This window comes from Perna viridis, chromosome 3 (genome assembly GCF_037379345.1).
Source record: "Perna viridis isolate PV_CMFRI_1.1 ecotype Kerala chromosome 3, ASM3737934v1, whole genome shotgun sequence".
Classification (NCBI taxonomy): Eukaryota; Metazoa; Mollusca; class Bivalvia; order Mytilida; family Mytilidae; genus Perna; species Perna viridis.
The window spans coordinates 49,043,469-49,061,232 of NC_142447.1; the positions used below are offsets into that span (position 1 = coordinate 49,043,469).

General features: G+C 34.4%; 1 protein-coding gene and 2 long non-coding RNA genes across 6 annotated transcripts in view; 2 read left to right on the top strand and 1 right to left on the bottom strand.

The window, feature by feature from the left end:
- The first annotated feature begins 258 nt into the window (after positions 1-258).
- LOC148622710 (uncharacterized) lies at positions 259-7,177 on the top strand. 4 transcript variants are annotated; one of them, XM_088572786.1, is made up of 5 exons: positions 259-278; positions 1,918-2,040; positions 2,322-2,499; positions 4,521-4,703; positions 4,921-7,177. In XM_088572786.1, the coding sequence occupies exons 2-5, from the start codon at positions 1,921-1,923 to the stop codon at positions 5,673-5,675; spliced, it is 1,236 nt and encodes a 411-aa protein (XP_088428912.1). In that variant the 5' UTR covers positions 259-278; positions 1,918-1,920; the 3' UTR covers positions 5,676-7,177. The 4 variants fall into 4 exon arrangements, with proteins under 4 accessions (XP_088428912.1, XP_088428910.1, XP_088428909.1 ...); XM_088572784.1 differs by lacking the exon at positions 259-278 and adding an exon at positions 442-514; XM_088572783.1 differs by lacking the exon at positions 259-278 and adding an exon at positions 555-793.
- Positions 7,178-7,564: 387 nt separating this feature from the next.
- Positions 7,565-15,539, bottom strand: LOC148622711 (uncharacterized). Its single transcript, XR_015920683.1, has 2 exons — positions 14,859-15,539; positions 7,565-8,072 (listed from the first exon to the last, which is right to left on the bottom strand). It is a non-coding gene; the product is annotated as an uncharacterized LOC148622711 (long non-coding RNA).
- LOC148622712 (uncharacterized) overlaps positions 9,246-17,764 on the top strand; it is a 33,800-nt gene continuing 25,281 nt past the window's right edge. Inside the window, exon 1 of the long non-coding RNA XR_015920684.1 lies at positions 9,246-10,076. This is a non-coding gene — a long non-coding RNA (uncharacterized LOC148622712). The remainder of the gene's footprint in view (positions 10,077-17,764) is intronic.

The following is a 17,764-nucleotide window of genomic DNA, read 5'->3' on the forward strand; positions in this document are numbered from 1 at the left end:
TTTTTCATGGTTTATATTATAAATTATAACAAAATTACGTTTCTTGATGAATTTGCATATAATTATTCTGGGACTTTACATTATAATTACATACACTTTCTGAATTACTGTGTAGAATTATGAGATATAAATATAATGAAAGCCATATAAATGTATCTCCCCAGACTATAGTTAGGTTCTTGGTTTTAAAATGTCCCAAATTTGCTTAAAAAAATTAAAAGGTACGAGAACACAATTAATTCCCCCTTGGTTTTATATATATAGTTCCAACTTTGGTAGTAGGTACATTCCACATTTTTCATATTTTTTACTGGAAACTTATTTGCTGAAGTTTTGCCACTAATTGGTAGAAAATAGGTTCAAATTACATGTGATTTGTTTTCATTAATCAATTCTGACTAAAAGTTGTGATTTGGTTCAGTGGAAGAAGGTTAAAATTTAGGACTTTTAACTCAGTTCATTTGTCATGTTTACCCCATCTCCGAATTATATGTATTAATTTCAGAAAATGATGGTAATATTTTCTACAATTTATATATAAAATTCTGTTTGTACATATCTTTAGGCCAGCGAAGTTTTATTCAGTTTGCGCCGGTGGAATTTTTTTAATCTGCTCAAATGTGTATATTGAAATGCACTTGAAAATCAATTGCGGTCTCGTGCCAAAAGAGACAACTCAAAACGAAAGTAGGTGAAACTATGAACTGTCGTTATTTATATACACGTTCAAGGAAATCCCAATATTTATAGCTGGGTGGAATCCAGACAGATATAGCTCAGAATGTTATTTTTAGTAAGTTCTTTTCATCGATTAATCTAACTACAAGACAAACTACATGTTACGAAAGTGTACAAGCCAACAAGACCAGGGTTCATAACATGTATAATAGGATCATTCTTACTATGACTCATAGATTTTAAAAAGGTAGGCATATTTGACCACAGTTGCTTGAATTTCAATGATTGATGCTGAAAACTGCTTTGAACAAATTTGAAACAATTTCAAATTAAAAGATAATTTCACTTATCATCTGATGGACCCATCTGTGCAATATTTTTTTAACTGACTTATTTAGTTTGGGCTTTAGTTGAAGTTCTGTGAGGTGGGTGCAAAACTTTCTTGTAAAATTTAGTTAGTACAGAAAATCATGATGTTCGCAGAGGTATTTTTTTATCTGACATGTATGCCTTACTACCAAAGGGAGCGACCAAGCAAAATAAGAATAAGACTCCCTAGACCAGAAAGTCATGATGTTCGCTGAGGTATTTTTTAAATCTGGCATCTTTGCCTCACTAACGAAGGGAGGCGACCAAACAAAATAAGAATTAGCCTTCCAAGATGGCATAATTGTTTGGGATTTAGTTGAAACTGTTTTTACGGGTATTGTAGCAATTACCTCATGGAAATACTGAGTCTGTGCACAAAATTAGGTAATTCCAATAGGGTGTTGATAATATTGACATCAGCACACTGACTTGACGTATTAAAACTGACTAAGTTCAGACACATCATGCTGTATACATCTAGTAGGATGTTGAACATTGGTAATTTCAATTCAAATTTAAATTTTTCAAGATCACCTAAATACATGTCAAAGACATTGACACAAGTTGACGACCAAAATCTTCAGTGGGTAACACCCTATTAAGATGAATTTTAACATTGTTTTGCCCTTTAATTGTGAATATATGAAGTTAGATTGACTTAAAGATTACGTGTAGACAATTTTGAGTAAATAGTTCATGAAATTGGTCGTGAGAACATTGCTCTATGCTGTTTACTAGAGTACATGATTAGTCCTTTGTCAGTATACTCTTTTAAGAAGTTAAAAATTCAATAAAAAATATCCACATTCGTTTCAAACCATTCAAAAACTTTGTAAAATGTGTAAGATTGATATGCTTTTATTATTATAGATTATGGCCTTTGATAGACAAAGGGCAAAGCAAATACTAAAGAGGAAGGAAGTTTTTTTTTGTTCCCAGTTGAATCCAGAAAATATTCTTCCATACCTTCAAAGTTTGTGTGACCAAAACAAGGTAATGATCAAGATTTATCTGTTTATACATTTTGTATCATAGTACAGAAATATTTATACACGATAACAATTATACAGATACTGGGATAATTGCCAATGATATACAAATAGTTTATTTCCATATTCAAGGTCCCACAGTGGTATATATCCAATCATATACCTTCAGGATGGACCAGTGGACAGCAATAGATCTAGACCAAAAATACATATGTCAAATGATTGCAATAAGGATCATGATAATTATTGAAATGTACAAAAGTATAATGAAAATGTCCATTGCAGGAAGAGATCAAGTGTGAACAGAGAAATTATGGTGAAAGAAGAGCTGCAACTCTACTTTTAAAGAGAATATTGCAAAAAGATCAATGTCTGTATGAGTTTATATGTGCCTTACGACATGATGACATTGATCAGTCAGACTTGGCTGATATGCTTGATCCTAATCATTTCTATGATAAAGGTATACATGTTAACCCTTGTATTTTTTTATGGACAATATTTGTTCCTATAATTTATTAGTACCATCAAGAAATATGTAAACCCAATCACACATTTTACAGTTTGGGTGCAAACAATATGAATGTGAATCAAAACAGAAACATGTAGCTTAGGAGTTAATGTTTACTTCTACATGTACATGTAGCAATAATGACATGATAATTGTAACATAAACAAATCTGCCAAAAGTACATTATGTAAGATATTTATTCATGAAAAATTGAAACTTGACTAATTTTTTCTGGAAATGTTTAAAAACATTCACCTGTATCTTTACATAAATCATCGCTATTTTGTTTAAAATCCCTTTGATCTTCCTATAGGAGAGTTCTTTGTGATGTCATTTTCATTTTTAAAGATAATTGAAAAATTCTTTTGGTTCCCAACATCGCAAATAAAATTCTTTTTATCAATGGAATTTTTAAATAAATATTCAGTTATTAGACTGTATGTACATAAAATGTTAATTATAATTTTATACAAAAATAGACTTTACATATAAAAATCACTACAAATTTATTTTTCAAGTAAAAGAGTTATAAATTCACATACATAATGTGAATTATTTCATCTAAATGAAACATTTTACAGAACCGAAATTGGATATAAAGGAACAAAGTTATAAAGTTTTCAAAATTGGGATTCTAATCATGAAATTGTCAATTCTTTATTAAGTTGTTCATTTGCCAACCAATTTGACACATAATGATATGCAAATTAGTGAATATGACATCACTAATGAGATTGGTGAACTCTCCTATACGATAATTTGCAATCTCATGCTAGTCGAGTGAGAATGAAAATTATCGCTAGTTTCTATGTCCTTGTGTGACATATAAGCAACAGCGTAGGGATATTTGACAACCCAAATAACCATCTGTTTGTTTACTGTATATGAAATAATGGCTAATTTGTGGCAATACATGTATTTTCTAGTCAACATTGGAAAATGATTAAATACAGTAACTTACCCGATTAGAGTGAATAAAACCCAAAATTATATAACAAATTTTAAACGTGGTCGTCATAGTTAACCGATTTTTTTTTTTTTTCAAAAATTGGGTATCACAGGTACACAACACATGTGACATCACGTAGCATGTTGCTGAAAAATAGTCCTGAAAGGAAATTTTGCAGTGCTTATGAAACTTACATATATAGGTAAAGAAAACTGAAAATAAAAGAAAACTTATACCTTACAATTCAGCAAAACAGCGATAAACAGATTATTAAATATTTTTTCAACTCGTGGGAGTTTCTCATGCGCATCTCGTTCAAAAAATATTAAATAATCTATTAAAATGTGTTGTATAAATCATCCAAAATACTTTGTATTTGATTATCCACAACTACTGCTGCAAAATATTTTTAAAAATGTGGTTTTTTTTTTCATGGTTCATTTAAAAATTTCTGAAAATGACTTGAACTTGTTATTATTCAATTATATTTTGTCTACATGCCACTTATAAAAAAATATTTCACCCATAATTTGCATATGTTTTGTTGAATATTCAGATTCACAATTTTAATGCAGTCATAGATGAAAAAATAAATATATATATACTTATTCTTTACAAATTACAATAGATTTACCTTAACATACTTAACAATGCATTTAATATGCTGTATTAGTCACTTCATTGAATATGGTAAAAAAATGAAAAAAAAATGTTTCAAAACCACATTGATAATAAAAAAAAATGACCCAAGAATGTTGGATAGGTGAAAGAAGACTTGGACCAGTAACTGTTCATTATGATGAGAAGACGTTAAATGAGTTCCTGATCTAAAACATATGTACAAATGTATTGAAGTAAATCCTTGCTTTGTCTGATTTTTTAATTCAGTTATTTAGTCATAAATCTGTGATGTCTCATTTCAAATAAAATAGTACTTTTTATTGATAAAATGCCAAGTACATGCCTTACTTCATTTTGATCCTTGCACATCCCAATTTCTGCATTTTATAATACTTTTCTGCAGGTCAGATATCAGAAGATATTCCTCAAAAGCTAAAGCCAATTTGTGAATCCCAGAACAAGGCCAACTATGATAAGAAGTCATTAAGTGATACACCAATCAGGGGATTGCCTTACAAAGCTTTACAAAAAGTTTATTCACGTTTGGATTATGAAGAAAAGTGGAAGGATCTTGCAGCTTACTTGGGTATTATGATTACAAATTAAGACAAAGTCAAATAAGGGGGAAAATGTTAAAGTGATATTTTAAAGGTGAAATTTAATCAAGAAAGAAAAAGCCAGGAAACTTAATATAGAGGCAACAACCAAAATATAAAAAGCACACGAAAACAAACAGAAATTAAAATTGATAAAAACAAATTATAAGTATTCAAACAAAAGATTTATGCCTGTTTCTTATTCAGATTATACTGTAGAAGCAGTACAAAAGTTGCAAGTTTGTAGCAGTCAAAAAAGTTGTTCAGAAAAACTGATAGAAGAATGGTCAAATGGAGATAAGCTAATTAAAGCTAATCTGGAGAACCTATGTGTAGCTCTTGATCGCATAGAAAGGAAAGACATCATTACTGATCTTGAAAGCATTCTTAATTATAAATTTGTTAATCCAGTTAAATCTGATAATACTGTACATAACTCTACAGAACCATCTGTACACAGAGGATCATTTGTTGAGAGCATTTCGGATAAAAGGTTGGGAAATCATTCATCACGTGGTGGTGCTGCTAAAAGTTCAACACTTATTAGTTCCATAACAGGAAAAGGAACTGTAGCTCAATATAATCATTCGCCAACTGACAAGACTGATCAAATGAAATCATGTTCTGAAGAGATCTTTTCACTAGAAAATAATGAACAGCAACCAACTGTTAGCATGAGTGACAGGGGAACTCAAAACATTCATCTAAGTCAGACAACACAACATTCAAGTCAGACAACACAACATTCAAGTCAGACAACACATCATTCAAGTCAGACAACACATCATTCTAGGAACAAAGACATAATCATGGATTCTGAAAATAACAACATGAAATTTGGGGATAAGAATGTTAAGAATAAAGTAATTGACCTGGCTAAAACAAATTCTGGTTTAATTGGTGCTGGTTGCGCATTGGGTGCATGCGTAATGTTTGGCATGATTCTTAAGAAGTCTCTTTAGATACAGCTTCTTGTGAAAACCAAGTAACACACACAATATGCATATAAGGTGGTTTATATGTTTTTACTTATAATGCTGGCCTGGCCAGTTGCTATAAGCAGGGTATGTCTGATTGACATACTGTTCCTTTCCTGAAATGCACAAGATATTCTATCAATGCACTTTATACTGTTATGGATGATTTTGTAAACATAGATCAAGGGAAATAAGTCCATATTTTTCTATTACTTCATAGAGAAAACTTGTCCTAAGTATTAGTAAAATCTCCATTTATTTGTACCAGTATTACCCCTTAGTTAACCTACTAACTGGCTGTTTAGATATGATAGAAATATACATGTAACTCAAAGATGGAATGATTCATTTCTTTTTGTTTATTATTTCAGCTTGGTTTAAGTGCATATCGATCTATATTTTAACTCAGATAGAATAATTCATTTCTTTTAGTTCATTATTTCAGCTTGGTTAAAGTGCATATTGGTCTATATTTGTTTGTTTTGTTGATGATTTCAAACGCTTTATTTTCACAAGAAGCTCTGCTTAATGAGGCAAAACATAACTTTTTAATAGCATTAGTTTGTTTTTTATCACATATTCATTCTGATGCCAATTTTAGGATTTGATAATTCTCTTAATTTAAGCCAAGATAAGAGATTTGTTATTTTTCTTGCCTTTTAGTTAATAGTGCATATTCTTTGTATAATCACATTATCTTTCATTTAAGTTTTTTTTCCCAGTTGTGAAACTTAGTACACATGATAAAAGTGTACACTTCTTTTTTTCATGTTTTTCGATTTTGAAGTGAACATTGTTTTCTACCTTATAGATACAATAACAATGTAATAAGAGCATTTTAAATAACATTTTTTTCCATTTTGTGACTAAAACAAGTAAAAAGAATGGTTTTGTAAATTCCTGTATTTGGGAGTGGTTTGTGAAGTTTGTTGATCATTCAGGGTTTCTAGACTATAGTCTGGACCTCTCTCTGTGACAAAAAGATAGGTGCTAGAAATATTGTTGGGTTTTTAATCGAATAAATTTGTGAGATACAAGTTGTTAAAGCTCACATATTGGTTTAAATCATTTATTTATCATGAAAAATGACAAACAGTTTTATGCCTAGTTCTTAGTATCATATGTAGAGAATAAATCTAGGCCTAGTTGTATATATTTATCAAGAGTACACTTATAGTGTAAGTTGTGTTTCATTGACAGTGTTGTATTATAATTCTGTGATTAAATCAGATATTCTCATAATGTTGCCTATAATCAATCTTGAACACACAATTTAAAAAAAAACACACACACAAGACAAATAGTAGAACTATTTGTCTTGTTTGTGTTTTTTTTTTAAATTGTGTGTTCAAGATTGATTACTATTTGTCTTGTGTGTGTTTTTTTTTTTAAACTGTGTGTTCAAGATTGATTATAGTTATAGGCAACTTAATGAATACATTTTCATCTTATCCTCACGAATTTTTATCAATAAATTGTTATTGTGTTAATTGTTTTTTTTTTTTGTTTTTGTTTTTGTTGCAACTGCATAATATCTGTGTTCATATAGTAGTGTGACACTGCTGTTGATGTGCATAAAGTTAACAGAAAGTCTAGTATTGATATTGTTGGGTGTGACTATAACGGCTTAGGAATACACGTCTTAAAGACAAATTACACTAACCAGTTCTGACGTTAGGAATTTCGTAAAATTTTAATGGAATGGTCTCAAATATAAAGGCATTGAAATAAGCTTCTAAAAATATGGTCACCGTGCTTTTAGCAAAGATATAGCAGTTCAAAAATTCGTAAAATCGGGAATTTTTGTCATTTTCCGAATTCAATTCAGACGTGTCTGATCGTGACAATATTTTTACGAATGACACATGCCATACTCCAGTAGATTGGAAATTATATTTCATTCATAAAACAATAAAAACAAAATACAATGAGTTTTAAAAGAATCTTAATGTTTCCCGCCAAAGAAAACTAACTTTTGAACCATATTCACAGTAATTTGAAATAATTCTCACGTTAAGATTTTTTTCAAACTTGCGGTATGAAAAGGTATCCATTTGCTGATGTTATAAACTCTTTAAAATGTGGGGGTCACCTATCAAATACGAAAGTTAATCACATTTGTGTACCATTTCCGCAGAATTTTGTTTGGTTATTGGACGTTTCCAACTCCAAATGTTATGTCAAACTCCAAGGCAGCTCCAGTTCCGTACCGTTGACGTTCCTCCACTGGAATGGCAAAAGTAGTGCAGGCATGGAACAGACCAATGCTCCGGAGTTTGATGTTATGTTGGATGACGTTACGTCAAAGTCAGCGACGGAATGGCTATGTCGCCGAATATTTTGTGGCATTAAGAAAAATGTCGTCCTGTATATTTTTTTATTCTGAAAATACAATTAATCAACTTTGTAATATAGATTTACAATAGCGAGCTTAATATTTCTCGTATTGAACTATTAAATAATTCCGAATATTTATTATATTTATAATTGACTAACCTGAAAATACAGGGAACTGTTGCAAAACAGTCCACTCTGTTCCACGTATGCCCATACAATGTAATGACTACAGGTGTGACAGGCAGTTAGTAAACAGGTGATGTTTTTTCATGCAAGAGTGCATTCAAATTAAGGTGCGTTTGACTTTCAAATTTGGTCTGTCAGTTAATATGAACTAATGATGTAATGAATGATTAATGAATGAAATGACTTGGATAAAATGTATATTATATTTTATCAAAATCAATAGTTTTAATTAAATAAAACAAAAAATACGGAAAGGTAAATGGACCTTCCCGTGACAAAAATACGGAAAGCTAAATGGACCTTCCGGTAACATAGTCCCCCCAAAGGACAAAATTCGTCCCCGAATTTCTGTACATATAATACAAAAATATCAAATTAAATAAATAATTAAACAAAAATAATTCAATTATGATATATGTATGAATAGTATGTGGCAAATGCCTCGATACTATTATAAAATAACAACACGAGTTATACATATTAATTGGGAACTATTTTCATTGTCCAATATGACCTTCAGCATTTGTGACGCCCATTTCTCGCCAAGACCCTGTGATGGATGTATCCCATCTACAAGATGTGAATATTTATATCTAATTTTATCAGAACATCTCTGATGCACATAGCTGTGTAAGAATGGAGTACATAACTCATTTCGCGAGTTAAACTCGGTAATGAATCTATTCAGAGTTAAAAAGAATAAAATTTAATCGGTCCTGCATGGCGTTATACTGGGACTCGTGTTCAAGAAATATGGTTCTACGTGCTGACAACCGGTGATGATTCCTTTTCTCAAAATTCATAGTTGTTATAGTAGCAAAAACTACATAACATCCCATACGTCGCAACTGTTTAAATACGGTTTCCATCGAGTTCTTATACGTATCAATAATAGAATTAACATTAATATTCATAGATAAAATAGATTCCTGATATAAAGGATATTCCTTTGAACGTAACGAACAAATATCTGGTATACCACATACAAAATACACGATTCTAGTCCCTTCAATCGAACGTAAGTCTCTTTAAGCCATGACCAATAATTTCAAAATCTTCCCATCGGGCCTCACAACAACTCCAGAACAACTTAAACCTTCTAAACATCTTCCCCTACTGGAACAATAGACATAAGAATTCATGATCTGAAGATAAAAACGAAATAAAACTAAACAAGGAAGTAAAACTGGAATAAACGACTGGTGTCAAACTGATCTACTTGTGGCAATGGCCGCGCAACAGCCAATTCGACTTAACTTAATATCAATAATAAATAAAATCTCCAAATCTATCCGGAGGATTAACATTCCTTCTACTTCTGTGGACTAACTGTTCAGAACTGTTAGAAACTGAATGACTAACATCCTCAACTACAGATTGATCCGTATTATCATGAACATCCTCACCATGAAAACTAGAATTAGAGAGAGAGCAAGGGACGGTTGTCTATCGACTGAATTAGGTGATACATTGTAAAGTGGCGAATCGTGAGATTCAACCGTAACGCGGGGATCATAGCTCGTAACAGTGTCCGTTACTTGAGACGGCGTAAATTCGGGCGCGGAAGGATTCAATTCCCTCGCAACAGTAACTCGTACAGTGTTCCTATATGGTACGAAACACTCATCGTCCTCTGAAATATCAGATCTAGAATCTTCCAGCTCCTCCTTAGAATGAGTAATAGGATCGGACGTACATGTAACATCAGCACAATCTTCTGACGGAGTTCTCTCTAGTGTGGACTTACACGTATCAGCGGATGAAACTTCTCAGAGTGTGGTAACGAAACGATCGGAAGCAATAAGTTCCGGTGGACAGTGTTCACACCGCCCTGTCCATACTCACGTTTCACGACATATACAGGTATATTGACATCGGGGTGAGATTTCACAACATATGGGATACAATTCGATTTGTTTGCGAGTTTGTGCTTTCCTCTCAAACCCACGTTCTTAAGTAGAACTCTATCGCCGGGTTTAAGTACAGAGCTACGAACTCTCAAGTCGTATCTAGCCTTGTGTCCTTTACCCGCCTTTTCTGCTTCCTTCTCGGCTGGTTTGTAAGCAAACCGGAGACGTCGTTCTAATCTCTGAACATACGAATCGCGAGATTTATCGCTCAAAGAATCAGTCTGAGTACCGAAAAACTCATCAATAGCAAGTCGCGGATGCCAACCAAAAAGTAGGAAATGTGGACTATATCCCGTACTCTCATGGCGCGTCGCGTTATAGGTATGTACAAGAGGTGAAACAAAGCTCTTTCAATCTGATTTTTGGTCATCATTTAGTGTATCAAGAAGCGTTTGGTTAAATCTCTCGCACTGTCCGTTACCCTGAGGATTACATTGGGTCGTGCGAGATTTCTTAATTCCAGCTAGGTTACAGAGCTCCTTAATAACTTTGGATTCAAAGTTCCGCCCTTGATCACTATGCAATCGAGCTGGAAAAGAATAATGTTGAATAAAATACTCCCATAATACCCTCGCTGTCGTATGCGCGGACAGATTTTTGCTTGGAATTGCGTGCGCGAAACGCGTAAAATGGTCAGTAATTACTAGTATATTCACGTAACCTCCCTTTGATCTCTCTAGCCCTAAGAAGTCTAAAACCAATTCAAGTGGTTGACTAGATTGTATATTAACTAGACAAGCAGACCTCTGAACCTTCGACTTCCTCATAATGCATTTCGAACAAGTAGCCACCCATCTCTCAACATCCTTATCTAAGCCTGGCCAATAAAATCTAGATTTGACCAAATACAACGTACGGTCGCGTCCCTGGTGACCGACATCATCATGCAGTCCAGTAATGGCTACATCACGGTACACTTCAGGTAAAACCAACTGTTGTATTTTTTCGCCATTCATATCGCAAAACCTGTACAATACACCATCTTATAGTGACAATTTATTCCACTCATTCAAAATTCTACGAACCTCTTTCGATTTCCTCGCTAAAACCCTTTTTGACGGTTTTCGACCAGACAAAAATATATCAATAACCTGTGAAATGTTCAGATCCGCATGTTGCTCATCAGACCAGATAACATCACTTATAGTATGACCTATAGGTGAAACGTATCCAAACTCTCAGCATCCTTAGCCAAAAATATAGATTCAACACTCGGATTATCAGAAACTACAGCAGATGTACACACGGCCTTAACAACATGACAATCAACTGAATGAGATATTCGTGGCAGAATATCGGCGTCGACGTTAGTTTTACCGCTTCTGTAAGTAATAGTGAAGTCATAGTCGGCCAATGAAGCAACCCACCTCTGTGTAGTCGCGTCTAATTTTAATTTACCCAACACATAAGAGGATTATTATCAGTTTTAACTTCAAAACGACTGCCAAACAAACAATCATGGAACTTGTCCACTACAGCCCATTTTAAAGCCAAAAACTCTCTTATGTGCTGGATAAAGTTTTTCCGCACCGCGTAAACCACGACTCGCGTAAGCTTTAACTCGGTCTATGCCGTTTTGCCGCCGATATAAAATAGCCCCCAACGAATCTAAACTCGCATCTGTATGAACTTCAAACGGAAGGCTATAATCTGCATAAGCTAGAATAGGAGGAGAGGTAAATTTCTCAATAAGGGTATCTCTAGCCTGTTGCTCAATATATGTCCAACGCCAAGGAGTTTTAGCCTTCGGCTTTGTTTTCTTACCAACTGATTTGTTCGTAGGGTGTCCTACAAGGAGATCATTTAGACGTTTTGCTATTTTACCGTAGTCCTTAACAAACTTGCGATAATATGAAGTAAACCCTAAGAACTTCCTTAGATCTTTTACATTTTTTAATCTCTGGCCAATCTCTAACAACCCTAATCTTCTCGTCATCGGGTAAAATACCGCCCTCAGAGACCACAAATCCCAAGTACTTAATTTCAGTCTTGAAAAATTCGCACTTGCTTCCTTTCAACTGAAGACCATTCTCCCTTAACCGACTGAATACGGAATCGAGGCGTTTTAAATGTTCGTCAGAAGTTTTCGAATATATAATTATATCGTCGAGAAATACCAAACATTCTCGTAAATGCATCTCGCCCATGCACTTTTCCGTAAGTCTCTGGAAGCAAGCAACGGCGTTCGTTAGACCAAATGGGAGTCGATTGCATTCATAGAACCCGAGCGGACTCACCAAAAAAGCGGTCTTGAATTTATCGGACTCCTTAATTCCGCATTGCCAGTACGCCGATCGGAGGTCAATTTTAGAGAAATACTTAGACCCAGCTAAGCAATCGATCGTTTCGTCAACTCGTGGTGTCGGATACGCGTCTTGAACCGTTTGAGAATTCAACTTCCGGTAATCGATGCAGAAACGAAGTGAATTATCCTTCTTACGAACAAGCACGATATTGCTCCAAAATGGGCTATTCGATTCACGAATCGCACCTGCTTCTAGCATCTCCTTCAAGTGTTCACGGACTTCGTTTAACATAGCCGGAGGAATTCGTCTATATGGCTCTTTGAAGGGAGTTTCGTCACTCAACTTAATCTCGTGTTCCAACAACGTAGTGAAACATAAATCGGTTGGTCCCGTAGAAAATATTGACTTCCACTTGCCTATAAGATCGTAAAATTGCGTTTTGACATCGTCTGCTAGATCCGCGTCTACGTTAAAACCTATAGCATCTAAATACTCTCGAGCGTCTCGTTTAGATATATCAGCGCTGCGTTCTGACTCGGCCTCGTTATCTGCGTTGAAAGGATCGGCGTTAATACTTTAACTTCACTTGCACTACAAAGAATTGATTTGGGCTTAACCTTAATGACCTTTGCTGTCATGTTACAAACTCGTACCGGAATTCGACATTTACCCTCTTTATTCAACTCAACAACCCGAGGACAAACCATAACACTATCAGAAAACTGACTATCGACACCCTCTGTAACAACTGTAATGGCAGAACTGTTGCCGTTACGAACCACACCTGACAGAGTTTTGCTTGACGTTGGCATAAGCGTAATAGGCTTTTTGTTCGTTGAATGGACTAGAATCGAGTTTGTATGTGTAAGTGAACGGAACGCCACATTCCATTCCGGCGGAATGTTTTCATATTCCTCGGTATATGATCTTAACATGTTCAGTACATTTGTACCAATAATAACTGGGACATTCTGGTTATATTCAGTATTTTAAACTACCAACATAAGAACTGGAACGGTCTCGTTGTTCATGAATGGTACTGTCAAGTTAACCTCTACATAACCTGAATAAGGTAATTTGTCACAAGAAGCTACACTTACGGATATGAGTTCACCGATTTCTTTAACTTTTGATGACAATTTTAACTGATTATCATCGTTTCAGAAATCGTCGAAATCATAGATCCACAATCCAAAAGAGCTTTACATAGTTTACCATTTATTGTGACGTCGGACTCGTTCGCTGTACCAACTAGTCTAGATAACAAATTATCATCAAATGGGCCATCATTTCTTTCGCCCGAGTCCCTAACCTGCCCTACGTTAGAGACTCCTACCCGTTTAGATGTCCGTCATTTGAGTCTCCACCGCAGCCCAGGTTATTTCCTCGACCTCGGTTACGATTCCAGCCTCGGCTCTTTCCATTACCTCGATAATAGCCGCGTATCGATAGGTTCGAGGATTTATCAGTTTTCAGACTTTTAAGTTCCGACTCCATTGAATCCATTCTTTTGCCGTATGGGTCTAGTTTTTTTTAACACTTTGGTTATTTTCTGGAGTTCAACAGAAACGGAACTCTGTTGTACACTATTACATGTAGCCGCTGTGTCATTCGGACTCGAATTTGTTGGTTCAAGTTCGATTGCTCGGACCTCTCGCCTTAACATATCAAAACTAGAAACAGAGTCATACTTATGTCGGGTGGCATTTCTCAATAAAGGGTCACGTAAACCAGACCAGAATTTAGATCTTAGCATGTCATCCTTAGATTCAGGATTTGCATGGCCTCGCTCAATAGCAGACTGTAAAAGAGACTCTTAATTCATATCGTAGTCAGCCACTGTCAGATTAGGCTGCTGTTTCTCAGTGTAAAATTTCTGGAGCAATGCTTCGCTCGAATATACATTACCGTATATACCTTCTAACTTATCTATGATTTGCTCAGGACTTTACATTCTCTGGCAAAGTCAACAAAAGGGTACGGGCTTGCCCTTTTAATGAATTTCGCATGACTGAACTATAATAGTTTCATCAAAATTCCCTTCACTAAGTATACACCTAACCTCATACCTCCATACCTCAAAAGTTGCCTCCCCTTTTTGATCACCAGAAAAAGTTGGAATCCTAGGCCTTTGCCAGTTGCCATGGGAATTATTCCCATTCTGGTCAATAGGAATCAGGGAGTATTTCTTTATAGGAGTAGGAGGGTGTGGTCTAGGGGGTGCGTGCTCGGACTTAACCTTGGGTGCCGGGGTACTACACTGAAATTTATCGAACTCCGCCTCAGTAACAACCCTATACTCTGTATGATCATTCAAACAACTGATCATTCTCTGTACATCTGTGGTATCTAAACCCAAAAAAATCTAACTTCTGTATTGTAACAGAATTGTCAGAATCTGTCGCCATTTTAGTGTCTGAGTGGCACTTAGTAAAATCTTAGCAAAAATGATAATGAATGAAAATGAATGATATATATGATGCACTTACCGTCCCCGAAGTAGTCAAGTACATGCAAGTCATATTAATAATGGTGCAAACATGCAAACTGTAGTCTTCATAATACACCATGCACTACAAAACATGAATTAACATATGGGTAAATTGAAATTTAGCGAAAAACAACATTATATACAATTTATAATATTTCAATTTAAAGTTTTTTTTTATTGTCAATATAATAAAGAAAAATAGCTGGAAATTTAGGAATGTTCATGAATAAAGTTAACGGACACTGCACATTCTTCCATGAAACATATTAAATTAACGGACTGGTGCACTCGAATGTTTACAGTTTATAGATCGGAATGTCGATGCAATGTTGGTGTTCTGAATTCGAAATGAAAGTTCAATAACTAGAATGAGTAATTCAATGACATTAAATAACAGAAAGCGCTTCAAGAAAACGGAACATTTCTTATTCTGTCGTCGTGAAACAAAAACCCACTTTATGTACAAAGTATCATCGTAATACACAACGTTGTGAGTTTGTGGCATTAAGAAAAATGTCGTCCTGTATATTTTTTTATTCTGAAAATACAATTAATCAACTTCGTAATATAAAATTACAATAGCGAGCTTAACATTTCTCGTATTGAACTATTAAATAATTTCGAACATTTATTATATTTAAAATTGACCAACCTGAAAATACAGGGAACTGTTGCAAAACAATCCACTCTGTTCCACGTATGCCCATACAATGTAATGACTACAGGTGTGACAGGCAGTTAGTAAACAGATGATGTTTTTCATGCAAGAGTGCATTCAAATTAAGGTGCGTTTGACTTTTAAATTAGGTCCGTCAGTTAATATGAACTGATGATGTAATGAATGATTAATGAATGGAATGACTTGGATAAAATGAATATCATATTTTATCAAAATCAATAGTTTTAATTGAATAAAACCAAAAATACGGAAGCTAAATGGTCCTTCCCGTGACAAAAATACGGAAAGCTAAATTGACCTTCCCGTGACATTTAGAAGAAATAGAATATTTAAAACGGCAATACAAAACTTGACTGTGAAGAAATAAGCTGAAGACAAAAAGAATTACGACCGGAGAGAACAGAAAATTGGGCAAAAGGCGATATATTCATAAAACTATTCTGGTGGCATGACCGTGTCTCTTCTTGTGAACATGTTATAATTCGTATTTATTTTAAGTAGCAGTCCACCTAAGAATCATGCAGTGGGTGATGAACCAAATTTTGGGCCTAAAAAACACAAAAACATCACAATTTGAATGTATTTTTTTATATCTAATGGTGGAAATTTGTCAAACTACATAATTATATTAATGAAGTATGTCTTAGGAAAAACGATTTACAATAAAGTACAAAGCAATCTATTTGGTTTAGATCTGGTTACCATAGCAACCAAAATTATTAATTTTTGACAATTTGAAATGTACGAAAATAGGCTATTTTCAGACCCGTTTTGCTAACAAGAGCAAGAAGATATTATCCAAATGTATGCATGGATGTTTAGTAGGTGCTCTCCACTGAAACATATCAAATATAAAAATATGTAGCATATCTTTGTTTTTTGCTCATCTGGACCCAAAATCACCCCTGTGAGGACTTTTCTTCCTCTTAACGTTTTGTAATACAAACTTTGTCCAGACCATAACTTTTTTTGTCTTTTGACCTAGACTTCTAATATTTGGTATGTTGGTATATCCTCTTAGGGTAGATTGTCGCATACCAGAGTGGGACTTTTGACTTTGACCTTTAACCTCGAGGTCAAATAACATACAAATTTTGGCAAAATAGGATACATAATTTTGTCTGTGCCATTATTTTTTTAGGCTTTTTACTTAGATATCTGATCTTTGGCATGTAAACATATCACACCAAGGCAGGAAGTAATGTTTTAGGTAAGTGACCTTTGACCTTGACCTTTGGCCCTGAGGACAGATAACATAAAAGTTTTGGCAAAATAGCATAAAAAACTTTGTCTTGGCCATACTGCTTTTTGTCTTTTTACCAAGATGTCTGATTTTTTGGTATATAAGTAAATCATATTAAGGTAGAGTGTAATATTCAAGATAGGATAACTTCTGACCTTGACCTTTTTGTCTTTTGACCTAGACTTCTAATATTTAGTATGTTGGTATATCCTCTCAAGGTGGAGTGTTGCGTACCAGAATAGATGATATTTTACCTGAATTTAACCTGTCAACCTCATGGTCAAATAAGATACACAATTTGGCAAAATACCACCCAAAGTTTTGCCTGTGTCATAACTTTTTTGCCTTTTTACTAAGATATCTGACATTTGGTATGTGGGTATTTCACGCCAGGGTTGAGTGTCATGTACCAAGGTGTGTGACTTTTGAACATGACCTTTGACCTTATGGTCAAATGACACACAATTTTGGCTTAAGTTAATGACTAATTTCATGCAATATTTCAACTCACAGTATGTCGTAAATGTAAAGAATCACTTGCCCTTTATCACCTGATTGTGCGTAGCTCCAGTAGCAGTACTAATCTTTTACATCTGTTATGGAATATGTATTCTCTTAATTTCAAAGGAGAAGAACTCTGAGCTTACATAATTATACCCCACGCAATGCAGTTGCGCAGGGTATAATGTGTTTGACCCGTCCGTCTGACCGTTAATCCATCAGTCCATCTTAAGCTTTCCGGACTTTTTTTTTAAACACTTGCAGATATTGAAATATTTTTTTGGTTAATAAGTTCACCATGATAAGTTAAAGGTCAAGTTTACTTTTCGATAATTTTTACCGAAATTACGGGCTTTGTACTTATCAAAATTCACAGAAATAACCGTTTTCCCGACATTTTTTTCTGAACATTTGCAGATATTGACATGATTCTTATTATAAATTAACCGCGGTAGTTTGTGTTTGGTTTCACTTCGATGAT